The following is a 15,197-nucleotide window of genomic DNA, read 5'->3' on the forward strand; positions in this document are numbered from 1 at the left end:
TGTAGCATTGCGAAGTAAAGTGTTTTTTTTTTTTTTTTAAATAAAAGTTTAAAACATATATTTCTATTACTCATTTGAATTTTTACTTATAATTAAACTTAATATAGAAAAAGATATGTGGGTATTAATAATAATGATAAATAACTCATTGAGTTTTTACTACGTGTCAGGTACTGTTTTAATTAATTATTTAATAAATTTTTATAGACAGGTTCTCTCTCTGTCACCCAGGCGGGAGTGCACTGGCACAATCGTAACTCACTGTAACCTCTAACTCCTGGGTACAAGCAATTCTCCTGCCTCGTGCAGATAATTGTTTAATTTTTTGTCGAAATGGAGTCTCACTGTGTTGCTCAGCCTGTGATACTGTTTTAAATGCCTGTAATCTTCCCAGTTACCCTATGATGCAGATTACTATTATAATCTCACTTTTACTCATGAGTAAACTAGCAAGGCACAGAAAAGTTAGGTAACTCACCCTAAGTTCCAGGCCTTTTGCAAAGCATAGCCAGTATTTAATCCTCAGAACCCTGCCTTGAGTTTTCATTCTTAACCCCTCTACTATGCTGCCTTCTAGGTCAATAAGCATGTGAAAGTGAAAATATTGGTGGATTATTATCAAGGAATATACAAACATATACAGGAGAAATGGAAAGTAGAGGAGAAAAAACTCCAATTTCTTTGGTCTGTAATTTATGTCAAAACCTTTAAAAGTTTTTTTGTTTGTTTGTTTTTGTTTTTGTTTTTGTTTTTGTTTGACACAGAGTCTCACTCTGTCGCCCAGGCTGGAGTGCAGTGGTGTGATTTCAGCTCACTGCAAGCTCTGCCTCCCGAGTTCATGCCATTCTCCTACCTCAGCCTCCCGAGTAGCTGGGACTACAGGCGCCTGCCACCATGCCCGGCTATTTTTTTTTTTTTAATTTTTAGTAGAGATGAGTTTCACCATGTTAGCCAGGATGGCCTCGATTTCCTGACTTCGTGATCCGCCCGCCTCGGCCTCCCAAAGTGCTGGGATTACAGGCGTGAGCCACTGCGCCTGGCCTGCAAGATATTTTAATCATCCTAATGTCTATTCATGCTAGGTTTTAGTGCATATATTTTCACATGTGGAAACAAAGGCTCAGAGAAGTTGGGGAGTTTGCCTGTGATCACCTACTAATAACTTGCAGGGTCTGGATTTGAACACAAAGGTATATTCTTAAAAGGACTGGAATATATCCTATATAAAAGTATTATATAGAAGTCTATTATATATAATGTAATATAACATCGTGAACTTCTATATAAATATTGTATAGGAATAATATTTATGTTACACCTTTCTGTAAATATTATGCAAGAATACTTCTACACATAATATATTCTAGACCACTTAAGAATTACATATATTATATATATGTCTATATGGTATACAGCAGTCTATTCTTTTTAAAGTAAATCTTATTATTATTATTTTTTTAGAGTGATGGGGGGTCTCACTATTTTGCCCAGGGTGGTCTCGAACTCCGGGCTCAAGTGATCCTCCTGTCTTGGCCTCTGAAAACTTTGGGATTACAGGTGTGAGCTGCCACACTCAGCCCAGTCTATTCTAATCTATTGTATAAAATATATAGTATATATTAAGAGGAATATATTCTTCCTTCTACACTTTTAGCCTTTCAAACTTCAAGAAGGATGAGAACCTGATATTACCCTAGTAATCAGAATATTTGAAACATGGAGTGGCAAGGGGGGATTACTGAAAGGGAGGGTAATGTCTAAGAACAAACTTAGCTTTGCTATCAAACCTTAAGTGTTACAGTTTTAGCTACAGTGAAAAGTTACGTTTCCCCAAACCCAATTTTTGTGTTTATCTTAGAAAATGAAAACTTTAGTTGAAATTACCCATTTTCCTACCACTGCAGGGTTGGGCAGGAATCAGGTGTAGTTTATCTCTCCTGCTTTAGTTTAGGCCTGGACCAGTTTTGCCAAAGGAATACTGTTCTTTACAAATACTGTGCTCTCTGTTGTGCAGGCAAGATGGTAGGTAGTGGAGAGAATGTGAAGAATGCTCCAGAAAATAAACTTTTTAATCATCTTAAGAAACCTGGTCTGATTGGATATGTATAATGAAAGTAATAAACATGGATTTGGGGAAATTTCTACTCAAATCTTCTTATAACTTACACTGGTTATCCCCACCTACCTGAGTTGGTGATGTTTTAATATGTATTGTTCATGGCTCAACTCAATAAAAAATAGGCTTTTAAAGATGATACATTTTTACACTGCCAGGCGCGGTGGCTCATGCCTGTAATCCCAGCACTTTGGGAGGCTGAGGCAGGCGGATCACAAGGTCAGGAGTTTGAGACCAGCCTGACCAACATGGTGAAACCCTGTCTCTACTAAAAATACAAAAATTAGCTGGGCATGGTGGCGGGCACCTGTAATCCCAGCTACTCAGGAGGCTGAGACAGGAGAATCACTTGAACCTGGGAGGTGGAGGTTGCAGTGAGCTGAGATCATGCCACTGCACTCAAGCCTGGGCGACAGAGGGAGACTCCATCTCATAAAAAAAAAAAAAAAAGATTACACATTTTTTTTCATGACCCCTCTGAAAAGACCAGCCTAAGATAAGAAGAATTTCAGCCACCTTTTTCCCAGGGCAATAGAATTAGGTCTTTAAATGAGTTGGGACCAGTGCAGTGACTTATGCCTGTAATCCTAGCACTTTGGGAGGCCAAGGCAGATGGATCACTTGAGCTCACAATCAGCCTGGGCAAGATGACAAAACCCCATCTCTTAAAAAAAAAAAAAGACAAAAATTAGCTGGACATGTGGTGCATGCCTGTAGTCCCAGCTACTTGAGAGGCTAAGGTGAGAGGAAGGCTTGAGCCCGGGAGGCGGAGGCTGCAGCAGTGAGCTGAGATCCCGCAACTGCACTCCAGCCTGGGTGATAGAGCGGACCTTGTCTCAAAAAAAAAAAAAAGAAAAGAAAAAAAAATTAAATGAATGGGAATGTCTTCATTTAGGATACTTCAGTGTCACTAAGATTTCTTTTCTATCTAATCTTGCTTTCTGTTGACTGCTGAAAAGAGATGTTATCCCATCTTGATCAAAGGTGTTGAATCCCTGAAATGTGTAGATTGACAGCAGATCATGGAGAAGGGTATTAGAAGTTCTGGCTCTCTGGAGCTTCTCTTCCAATGGCTGTTGTTTCTGATCTCTTAGTTTGAAAAGCTTCATTACTACTTATTTATTTATTTATTTATTTATTTATTTATTTATTTATTTTTGAGACGGAGTCTCACTCTGTCCCCAGGCTGGAGTGCAGTGGCACAGTCTCCGCTCACTGCAACCTCTGCCTCCCGGGTTCAAGCAATTCTCCTGCCTCAGGCTCTAGAGTAGCTGGGACTACAGGCGTGCACCACCACGCCCATCTAATTTTTGTATCTTTAGTAGAGACAGGGTTTCACCATGTTGCCAGGATGGTCTCGATCTCCTGATCTCATGATCCACCCGCCTCGGCCTCCAAAGTGCCGGGGTTATAGGTGTGAGCCACCGCCCCTGGCCGCCAGACTCACTTTAAAATCAGTTCTCTAGCCTGTTCTTTTTGGTATGGGGTTAGAATGTAATTTCTCTAGGGATGATTATCATTATTTGTATTTCAAACATTGGTCCCCTCTGTGATGTCACTGTGTCTTAGGTTTACCATCTTTTAGTGTAAAGAAACAGGAAATGGAAACACGCAAGCTTTTCTTTGAACTAGATGAATTCAAAAACACCTGTCTTAGGCATTTGTGTTTCTCATGAGTTTGCGAGAGCCCAAGTGAAGAGGAAGGACAGGCGGTGTTACACGTAGCACTCAAATCCTGGCTTCTAATTACTCTCCTGAGATTGCTTGTATTTCCTGGCCCTTCTGGGATCGAGGACTTACTCATTGTTTGAATCCTGGACCTTTATCCCTTAGGAATAAGAACCATAGGTCCCCATGGGCTGAGCTCCCATGGCCACTCCCAGTTTACCTCCTCTGGAAACGACGGTGATTTTGGCTTCTGCTGTTTGCACAGGTCAAACACAATCACCTCTTCCCTCTCCCACCTCCATCTTATCTGTGACCTCAACTACCTGAAATTTATAAACTATTACATACTTTTGTTTCGGGAAATGGGTCCTGATCCAGACCCCAAGACAGGGTTCTTGGATCTCGCACAAGAAAGAATTCAGGGGGAGTCCATAAAGTAAAGTGAAAGCAAGTTTATTAAGAAAGTAAAGGAATAAGAGAATGGCTGCTCCATAGACAGAGCAGCCCTGAGGGCTGCTGGTTGCCGTTTTTATGGTTATGTCATGATTACATGCGAAACAAGGGGTGGATTGTTCATGCCTCCGCTTTTTAGACCATATAGGGTAACTTCCTAACATTGCCATGGCATTTGTAAACTGTCACAGTGCTGGTGGGAGTGTAGCAGTGAGGACGAACAGAGGTCACTCTTGTGGCTATCTTGGTTTCAGTGGATTTTAGCCAGCTTCTTTATTGCAACCAGTTTTATCATCAAGGTCTTTATGACCTGTATCTTGTGCTGACCTCCTATTTGATTCTGTGATTTGGAATGCCCTAGCCATCTGGGAATGCTGCCCAGTAGGTCTTAGCCTCATTTTCCCCAGCCTCTATTCAAGATGGAGTTGCTGTGGTTCACACACTTCTGATACTTTTACAAAAACAAAACAACCATTACAAAATATCCTACCTTTTATGTAAAAAACAAAAAAGGAAAAAATAAAATGAATATTTGTTCAAGCATGTCTGGAAGGATACACGAGACACTAATCACAGTGGCGAATTGCTTGTGGAGTAAGGCTGAGGTTCAAGTCTAATAGTTGGGAGGTAGGGCAAGAGTGAGAATTTGCACTGTATCCTTTTATAATTTGAACTCTGTGAGAATGTACTACCATTTAAAAAATACCCATTTAAAATTAACTTTAAAAAGTTGTTCTGCTGTCTGCTTTCTTAAGAAAAATCAGAAAGCAGTGTACCTCTGATGGGAAAGTTGGAATATTTGGAATTATCAACTCAGATTGGAGAATACAAAGCAGTAGTCTTTTGGTTAGACACACCTGGGTTCAACCAGGTTCTTACTGTGTGACTGGAAAATGTATTTAGCCTCTCTAAGTCTCAATATCCTTATCTGAGGAGGACAATAAAAATAACTGCTTAGCCCAGCACAGTGGCTCACGCCTGTAATCCCAGCACTTTGGGAGGCCGAGGCAGGCGGATGACTTGAGGTCAGGAGTTCGAGACCAGCCTGGCCAACATAGCAAAAACCCATCTCTACTAAAAATACAAAAATTATCCAGGCATGGTGGCACATGTCTGTATTCCCAGCTACTCAGGAGGCTGAGGCAGGAGAATGAGTCAGGAGTTTGAGACCAGCCTAGCCAACATGGCAAAAACCCCATCTCTACTAAAACTACAAAACTTAGCCAGGCATGGTGGTGCACGCCTGTAATCCCAGATACTCAGGAGGCTGAGGCAGGAGAATGACTAAGGAGTTCGAGACCAGCCTGGCCAACATGGCGAAACCCCATCTCTACTAAAAATACAAAAATTAGCCAGGCATGGTGGCGCATGCCTGTAATCCCAGCTACTCAGGAGGCTGAGGCAGGAGAATCACTTGAACCTGGGAGGCAGAGGTTACAATGAGCCAAGATGGCCCCATTGCACTGCAGCTTGGGTAACAAAGCGAGACTCCATCTGAAAAAAAAAAAAAAACAACTGACAATAATAATAATAATAATAATAATAATAATAATTGCTTAGCTTATCTTTTAGGGATAGTGGGTAGAAAATAAAAAGGAAAATGTTCTCCAAGCACATAAAAAATAGATGATTATTATCAGATTTCTGGGCGAAGTTGTGACAGTAATTTCCCAAGAGGAGGAAGGAACACAGATCTCTTCATCTTCCTCTTTCTTAAGTCCTGACCAAGTTTCAAACTCCTGAGTGGGTAAAAGAGGGGCTATATTAGTTCTCCTTTCATTTTTCTGTCCTCAAAAACCTAGAGAATCTGTGGTGAGTAGTGGAAGAAAATTCAATTTAAAAACATTTATTTGAGGCTGGGTGTGGTGGCTCATGCCTGTAATCCAAGTACTTTGGGAGGCTGAGACAGGCGGATCACCTGAGGTCAGGAGTTCGAGACCAGCCTGGCCAACATGGTGAAACCCCGTCTCTACCAAAAATACAAAAAAAAATTAGCTGGGCGTGGTGGTGGGTGCCTGTAATCCCAGCTACTTGGGAGGCTGAAGCAGGAGAATTGCTTAAACCTGGGAGGTGGAGATTGCAGTGAGCCGAGATCACACCACCACTGCGCTCCAGCCTAGGGAAAAAGCGAAACTCTGTCTCAAAAAAAAAATTTTTTTATTTGATACCTTTTTGATTAGTCAGGGCTCTTCACTGCTGATGAATCATAACAAGCTTAATCAAATAGAGAACTTACTGGCTCATGTAACTGAAAAATCCAGGGGCAGACAACCTTCAGGCATGGTTGGATCCAGGTGCTTACAAGCTATCTCATTAGGAACCTGTCTCACTTCCTCTTTTGAGTCTGTATTTCCTCTCTATTGGCTTTTGTTGTTGTTGTTGTTAACTTCAACTCTTCTCTTGCGGAGGCAAGGTGGCCGCTAGCCACTCTTGCTCATATTTATTTGGTTTTAACAGCTCCAGAAGAAAGAGAAAGCCTTGCTTTCCTATTGTTCCAGCACATTTTTTGGGCCTGGATCTTATTTCTGCAACTTAAGCATGGTGTCCCTCTCTGAACCAGTCACCAGTGCCAGGGGGATACCGCGCTCTGATTGGATAAGCCCAGGAGCCCAAGAGCCTAGTGCCCAGGGATGAGGTTAACCTTATACAAATGACACAGACTAAGAGAGGGGGAATGTGGTTTCCCAAAGGAAAAATGTCAAGAGGGTCATTTCTAAAAGTAGAAAAGGATGCTAGACATGCCTTTCCTCCTTCCCCCTCAAAAAGACTTAGGTCCCCAATGTCTACTCTGTGCGATATATTACTTTTGGCATTATGGGAATGAAATGATAAGCACGACATCCCTCAGAAGGCTTAGACCAGAATCATGTGAATATGCAGTCGCATACACATGAATTTAGTAATGAACAACTTAGTAAGTGCTATAACAGAAATAATAGTTAATAGCTAATATGTATTGAATGCTTTCTAGATCCTAGGTACTGGTCTAAGTATTTTACTTTGTTTAACCTATTTAGTCTCCAGAAGAACCAGAAAAGTAGTTGCTGTCTCTCCATTTTGCAAATGAGGAAGCTGAGGCACAGAGAAGTTAGTTAAAAGTGCTTTTGGAACACAAAGTTCTAGCCCATCAGGATAGTGAGATCTCCATGCAGCTCTACTGTGTGAAGAGGACTTAAAATTTTAGGGTAGATTTCACCGGAGGGTGATAGGGAAACAGTCTAAATTCTAGGAAGAAGGAACAATATGTGAAGGAATGGAGCTGAAGAACTGCAAGAGATGTTTAGGAAATGGCAAGAAGTTTGACTTTAATGCTAGGCTTGCAAAAAAGAGATGGAAGGAAAGTGACGGGAAAAATGGTTCGCTGGGACCGGTTGTAAAGCTTGGCTGCGGTTCCAAGTCCAACTTGTTCCACAGACTGTAGAATTCTTTAGTAGGGGAGTGGTTGGAGCAGATAAACAAAAAAATCGCCAGACCCCTGAGTGTTTTTAGGTGGGGATGTTGGCTTCGTATCTCTGCCGTACATTCTTGGGATGTTTTGGAAGGTTTTTGCAAATGTCCTGTTGGGTGGCATTGAGATGGTTGTTTGTTTCAATGACTTAGCTCTGCCTTAGTGAAGATCTTTTTAAAAGCAGACCATTTTCTGACATTCTGTTTTCTGCAACTGCTATTGAAGAGGGGCAAAGCCGAGCCAGGCTCTTGTAGAACACTTTCAACACGAGACAAGTGGTTTTGTGTGTTTCTGTCACAGTTTTACAGTGAGGCCATTCAGTACTCAGAACTGAGAAGATAACATGGCACGCTTATTTAATAGTATTCTATTTGCTCTTCTATTTTGTCCAGTCATTAAATGGTGTTAGAATTGAGAATTAGGACTCTCTTTCCTCGCCAGAGAAAAACACAAGTGACTTGTTGACTACAAGATTTACTCTCACAGATATTTCCAGAGTAATATGAAATCCCGGCCAAGTATCTGCAGAAAAAAGCCAGCGGCATACGCTCCAACCTCTTTTCCTGAGTGCAGCTCCACAGCTACCTCTCCATGCCCAGAAGGACATCATAAATCATTTCTAATTTATGGGGAGCCCAGTCGTGAACTTCACCCTGCTAGTTGCTGGTGTTTGTCGTCTACACACTGTGAGCTCCCTTCTTCAGTGCATACAGAGACTTTTTCAGATCATCCATAGGACAGAAGGTTGAGATTTTTTTCCCTAGGACTGGCCCAGCCAAAAATTAAGGAGGAAGAAGACAGAAGATTCTTGTCCCTCAGGGTTTTGCCACAAGTCTCACTTCCTTTATCCCAAATCGAGGACTGGGAAGGGGCAGAAACAATACCGTTATCATGATTAGCTTATTTTCTTTTATTTTATCCAACAAATACACATATTTTTACAAAGCCAACAGCCTGTAAGTAAATGTTGGGGACACAGCAGTAAGCAAAACAGAATTTTGATTCTCAACGAGATGATACTTACATATGTTAGGAGGTGATGATGGGTTTTGCCCGAAAAGAAGAGATAAAGTTGGGAAGGGGAATAACCATTCTATACCAGAAGTTCAGGGAAGGGACTTCTACTAAGGTGACCTTTGAGCAGAGACTTGTGGGACAAGATGGAGTGAGTCTAGCAGGTGTCTGGAGAGATGGCCTCCTGGGAAGGACAGAGGCCACCATGCAGGGGCCACGCCTCAGGGGAGAAGCAGCAGGGCCCCAAGGAATTGAAGCCGAAAGCTAGAAGGAAGTGTTTAGGAGCCAGGCACGTGATAGGAGGGACAGCGTAAGGTGCTGCGGTGAGTTCAGAGATTATTGGAAGTGAGATGAGCAGCCATGGGAAGTTTTGGGAAGATTACCAGAGTATAAGCATGAAGTCAGGAAAATGCAGGGCAGTGCTTCCTTCACTTCCCAGAGAGAATTAGAGTGTACACTGTTATCAGAATTGAACTGTCAAAACGTCAATTAGCCCAATGCAGAGTGATGCAGAAATCATGGCTTTGTTTGATCTTGGTATAAAAAAGCTCTTATGCTTTTCCAGTTGGGATAAAAGTGACAGGCCATGGGCCATTTATTTATTCGACTGGTGGTAATACTTTTCATGGAGACATCTTAGCTACTGTATTCAGCTACATTCAGCGACCCGTGCCCCACTAGCATCTTCCCTGGCAGTATCTTGGTTATGCTGTAGCTGTGGTGCATAGATCGGTGCATAGATTTCTGTGCATAGATTGGTGTGAGCTTCAAAGTCAAAGAGCAGCTGGTGGGATACTTGGGATCAGATTCAAGCAGGCTGCAATAACAGCAGGCTCTCAGTGATGACCTGGAGCCGACTGATGCCGTTTTCTGCTCACAAACAACTGACTCTAGTCCACAGCTACAGAGAGCTTGGGTTAGACTGATGTGCAGAAGTTACAGGGCGTGCGATTTGACTCCTCCTCTGGAATACCTTCCTCAAAATGAGGGTGATCGGCACTGAAGTGGGCTGTGCCTTAAAGTGAGCATCTTCCCTCTGAATGATTTTAAGCAGGTGAGCACATCTCAGGAATATTCTGAGATAGCGCCTGCTTTGTGCGGTGTGTTGGACTAGAATGACCTCTCAGATTCATTGCAATGCAAACCCCCTCTGAGCCCATGGAAAAGTGTCCAGTGAATGTGCTCTGCAAACATGCAGGCACTATATAAACAAGAGGCAAATATTTTAAAAGGTGAAGAATGAGATACTTGTACTGCTGTGAGAGCGGTGGTTGGAATGTTGTGCCCCAGCAACATACTTTCCGTGCTCAGTCGCCTGCAGTTTGTTCTCATTGGCCCTGTACACAGGTATCCGCATTGTGTGTTAAACATGCTCTCAGCCAAAGACCAAACAAATAGCCAACGGCATTTTCCTATCAGAGCCTGTTTATAGGAATTAGAGCAAAAGAACAAAGCTGTTGGTTTTGATTCTTGGCAGGAAGCCAAGGCTGCTGCTTCAAAGCTCCAGAGTTTACAAGAAAGAAAAGAGGGGGAATTTTTAGTTTACAAGGAAGAAAGGGGGAATTTTTAGCTGAGACTAAATTAGAATTTAAGCAAAAGAAAACTCAAAACTAAAACTAAAGAATCCTCCGGGATCCATAATGGAAAGGCAGAATAAGAAACCTGGTATATTCCAGGCTATCGGATGATTTTTTAGTGCAAGAATGAACGTTTTAAAAGGTGCCCGAAGCAGAGATTACAGACACAGCCTCGATTAATGATACAGGATCACACAGCATTTGAGCTTTATGAATTGTCCTTAGTGATCCTTGAATTTTGTCCCTTATTTTACAGATAATGGATGAGAGGCCCAGGAACTCAAAGTGACTGCCCAGGGTCACTCAACTAGTTATAGGAATTCAAGGACTAGAATCCAGGACTTCTGGTAGCCATTTTGTGCTTTGGGTAATTTTAAAGAAGCAGTAAACAAGTAAAAGTTTTGTTTCTTATGAGCAAAGGGCCGATTAGGAAGACAGCCACAATGATTGAATTCTGAATTGGCAGTGCATTTGGTTTGCGAGAATGTGGCCTGATCCCTAGGCCAGAGGCACTTGCTCTTGCCTTCTTGCCACCTTCATCCTCAAGTTTAGGGCAGAACAGCCATGAATCTCTGGGCCTGTCCCCAGGAATGGAGTCCAAGACAACTGTTGGAGGAGGTCTACAGAATCCTGCCACTCCTCAGAGCCCAGTCAAGCATGAATGGGTTTTTACAATCCCTGGGAGGCTACAGTGGTCAAGGTCCTTCTAAAGCACCTGCAAAATCCCAGCAGTGTCCCACCTGTCACTGTGGGTGTTCTTTGGCTTCCTGCATTGATAAGAGTTCTCTCCTCTTGGACCAGAGGCTGAACAAATTGAAACTGTATTTAAATAACAGCACTCTTTTTACATAATAGAACTCCCAGTTAAAAACAACAAAAAACAAACAAGCAAAAAAACTCCTTGCCTGGTTAACTTTTTTCACTGAAATCACTAACCTTTAAGTGAGCTGTTGTTACTTGCTTCTGGAAGAATGGAGTGAGGGAGGAATCCAAAGAAAGGGAGGGAAGCCTTCTGTGTATGTCTCCTTTTAAACCCATAAGCTGTTCATTGTCCTTCTTTTGACCATATATTCATTCATTCACTCATTTTCCTGTTTGTTTCTATTCTGATTCTACCCAAAAAAAGTTTGACAAAACTTACAGTAAAGAGCTTCTATATTGTACATAAAATGTAAATAAAGTCAGGTTTTAGAGAAGGAGGAAACAGATTCCATCCACGAATTGTCATATGAAGTCTGTGTCAAATATCCAGTTTTACTCTGATCTTTCTAGCAACCAGGATTTAAAAAGGAATACACAATTTCTAGTTATCAGAAAGGAAAAAAAATCCAGGTTCTTCAAGAAACTAAGTGTTGCTATTCTGTGGTGCATGCAATTAGGAAACACCTATGGAAGACTTTCATGCACTTACTACAAAGCTGGCTGCCCAGGGCACGTCCTCCCACCCTGTCTCCTATCAGTGTCCTTGCTTGAGGCCCTGGAGCCTCTGAGCAAACATGTTCTTAGTGTTATCACAAATGTCTTCTTAGTGTTATCGGTTGCTCCCTTTGGATGTGTCAAGGCCTGGTTTGGGGTAATGGCTTTAGTTTAGTTGAAATGATGTTGTCTAGAGTAGTTCCAGGATTTGCAGATTATGAGGCCAGGAGCAGGAATCGGGGAGCGTCAGAAATCTCATGCTACTGTAGCTGCCTGTTCTCTAACAGTGTAGCTTTCCTGCTCTTCAAAGTGCTCTAGACTCCTTATCTGGCCCTTCGCTGCTGTGTCAAAGTACATTTTTGAACAGAGGGTCTGGAGGAAATAGAGTCCTGCAGAACACACTTTGGGAAATGTTGACTCAGGATTAGGAGATGACATGACCACATGTTAATTTTACGCACCTTCTTGGCCCCTGAAAGTGAGGAATGGACTTTGCAGTTGCATGGACATGTAGAGCACAGGATTTAATACTATACACACTCAGGAGAACACTACTAAGCTCCCAAGCCCCAGTTCGAAGTTCTACCAGGAGTTTACATTTCTTCCAGAAGAAGAATCAATATTAAGATTCCCATGACTTTACATGTCTGTGAAAACTGATTATTATTATTATTTTTTTTTCTGAGATGGAGTTTCGCTCTTGTTGCCCAGGCTGGAGTGCAATGGCGGGATCTTGGCTCACTGCAGCCTCTGCCTCCTGGGTTCAAATGGTTTTCCTGCCTCAGCCTCCTGAATAGCTGGGGTTACAGGTGCCCACCACTATGCCCAGCTAATTTTTGTATTTTTTGGAGATGGGGTTTTGCCATGTTGGCCAGGCTGGTCTCGAACTCCTGACCTCAGGTGATCCACCCACCTCAGCACCCCAAAGTGCTAGGATTACAGGCATGAGCCACTGTTCCTGGCTGAAAGCTGATTATTCTTAATTGCCTTCTCCATCCTCCTAAGACCTGGGGATTGTCAGGTAATATACCAGAACTCTCCAGAATTAGTGAGAATGCAGGAGAAAGAGTAATAGAAATATGATGTGTTGGGCTTTTGTAATAGATGGAGTGAGAGAGAAAACACTAGAAAATAATTCATTTTCCTGGAATGCAAATGGGTTACCCAGAATATTTACTGAATGTTTATGTTTTTTTAATGTAAGCATACATATCTTCTACATACACTGCACATCCATAGAATCATATGTTTTAGAATGCGACATTTCTAGCTTCAACGTTAGAAGCAGCCTTTATACTCTCTAGCTGGTATGGAATAATATGTCTGGAAGCCAGGCCAAAGGTGGCCATTTGAAAGACCAGGGATGGCGGCCGGACTTCAGATCATGAGCTGCAGCCATTTGCTCTTGTCATAGCTGTGTTGATTCAACTCTGATCATGTGTTTTGTTAAGCAACTAAGAAAACGAGTTTGAGCCCTCATGTGAGCAGAATAAATGTGCTCAATTCTACTTGGAATGTTTTTCATAATTATCTTAAGGAATGACTTGATTCTTACTTGTGCTTGTTCTTTTTAAAAGTATTAGAAAGGAAGATATCCACACGACAAAGTAGAGAGGAGCTGATAAGAAGGGGAGTTCTTAAGGAATTGCCTGATCAAGGTGAGGAAATTAATCATACATTTTAAATATTTTGGTCCTTCATTCTTTGGTCTTTCTTTTGTTTTCTTTTGAAATTTAAAATGATCATGGTCTTTGTAAGGTAAAGCAGTGATTACTGCATTCCAAGAGCCTTGCTCCCATTGGTGATGCCTTTGTGAGCTGCAGAGAATCTGAAGTATTACAAAATTCTAGTGACTTTCCTGGTGAATCCGTCACCATATGTCATTCTAAACCTAAAACTCTGCAAAGGTACATCCGAGGCTGATACAGATGAGATACAAGTGCTTATGGCTCCTTCTCTTCTGTATTCTTGAGCTTCAGTCTTTCTATTCACATGAAACTCATGTGTTTGAGTAAATGCAAAGTTTTAGCTTGGTTCATGCTATTTTGTTTCTTAAGACTACCAATAAAACAGAAGAGAGAAGGCACACATACCTCTTGTCCTTTGCACTCTATAATAACACTGAAATGTACAATCAATAAAGCATGAATAGGCAGACTAAACTAACCTGCTTTCTGCCTTCTCTCAAGTAATTTTGCAGTATTGTTCTCTTTTCATTTCTCTGAATCTTTCCCTAGCAATGATTATTTCTAATTTTTTCCCCTATCTCTGATCTTCTCTTTTTTTCTCTATCCTCCCAAGGAGGAACTTTGTTCAGAAAAGACAAAGATCAGATAGAAACTGGTACTGACCCTCAAAAGAAGACACTAACATTGGTTATTTCTCCAAATAAATAATACCTAAATCATTTTCATCACTTCCACTATTAAATTTAAAATTAAAGGACATTCTGTTGCAACATTGTTGATTTATCTCATGCCTCCCTTCACCTCACATTTACTGTAATAATAAAGTATTATTATTGTACTTTTATGGGAACAAATAAAATGCTATTAATTTAGAATTGAAATTGAAATTGAAATAATAATACAGCTGTTTTCCTGATATATATTCCTTGCAAAGGACTTAACATTTTTTGGCATTCACTATTTGTAAATCAAAATGACATGCTTTTTCCAGCATCTGAATAATTCCAGAGTGGAGCTGAAAAATGCTTTCCTGTTTTTCTCCTGATTCAAAGAAAATAGAGAACTCTGGAGTGAATAGTAGCATTTTCTTAAGCCCTCACAATTTTAGGTATTTTACTTCAATTTCTGACCTGTCAAACTTTTCTTACTCTACTTTATGAATGAATTTTATGTTTTCTCTGTTTTTCTATTATTTTGAAGCTACTTATTTCCTGTTTGAGACTTTTAAGAGTTAAAAATGCATATTTCTAACTTTGAAACTTAAAAGTAGACTTGCAATATCAAAATTAATCCCCTGTCCAATGTCTCTGAAGGCAATAGAGAAATAATACACCCATTGAAAGCTTAACACTGGGCCATCAGCTTTATGGGATGGGCCAATGCACTTATTAGGCATCATTTGTTTAGAAATATTTTAAGGAAAGTACAAAATGGAAAATTTTATGATTGAAACTGTTAATGGGTTTAAAGGTGAAGATTCAAAGCCCATCTTTTTTTCCTAATTAAAATTTGTAGGTAGAAAAAGAATTTGCTCTTTCTAAAAACCAAGTAGCAAGAGTCAGTTTAAAGAAATGATTTTTATTCTGCCTAATCAGTGAAACTGTTTGCCTCATAGATAATAATTTCTTGGGCCAACATATACTTCTCAGAAATCTGAATCTCTGATCTTGTTATTTAACTTTTGCAGTGGAAAGTAAAAGTTTTAAAACATAAAAGAACAAAACTTTTTTTAACCTAACATAATATAACAATAGGCTTAATGTTTGAGAAGTCATAAACTACTAGATTTTACTTTGCAGCTTTTGCATCTTCCCTAT

General features: G+C 40.8%; 1 protein-coding gene across 7 annotated transcripts in view; it reads left to right on the forward strand.

The window, feature by feature from the left end:
• Nucleotides 1–15,197, forward strand: part of LOC105465759 (phosphatase and actin regulator 2) — a 300,918-nt gene that overhangs the window by 198,351 nt on the left and 87,370 nt on the right. For all 7 annotated transcript variants that reach the window (XM_071096527.1, XM_071096528.1, XM_024787892.2 and 4 more), the window contains exon 3: nucleotides 13,270–13,350. In XM_071096527.1, coding sequence (XP_070952628.1) covers nucleotides 13,270–13,350 — 81 coding nt within the window. The remainder of the gene's footprint in view (nucleotides 1–13,269; nucleotides 13,351–15,197) is intronic.

Source organism: Macaca nemestrina, chromosome 5 (genome assembly GCF_043159975.1).
Source record: "Macaca nemestrina isolate mMacNem1 chromosome 5, mMacNem.hap1, whole genome shotgun sequence".
Classification (NCBI taxonomy): Eukaryota; Metazoa; Chordata; class Mammalia; order Primates; family Cercopithecidae; genus Macaca; species Macaca nemestrina.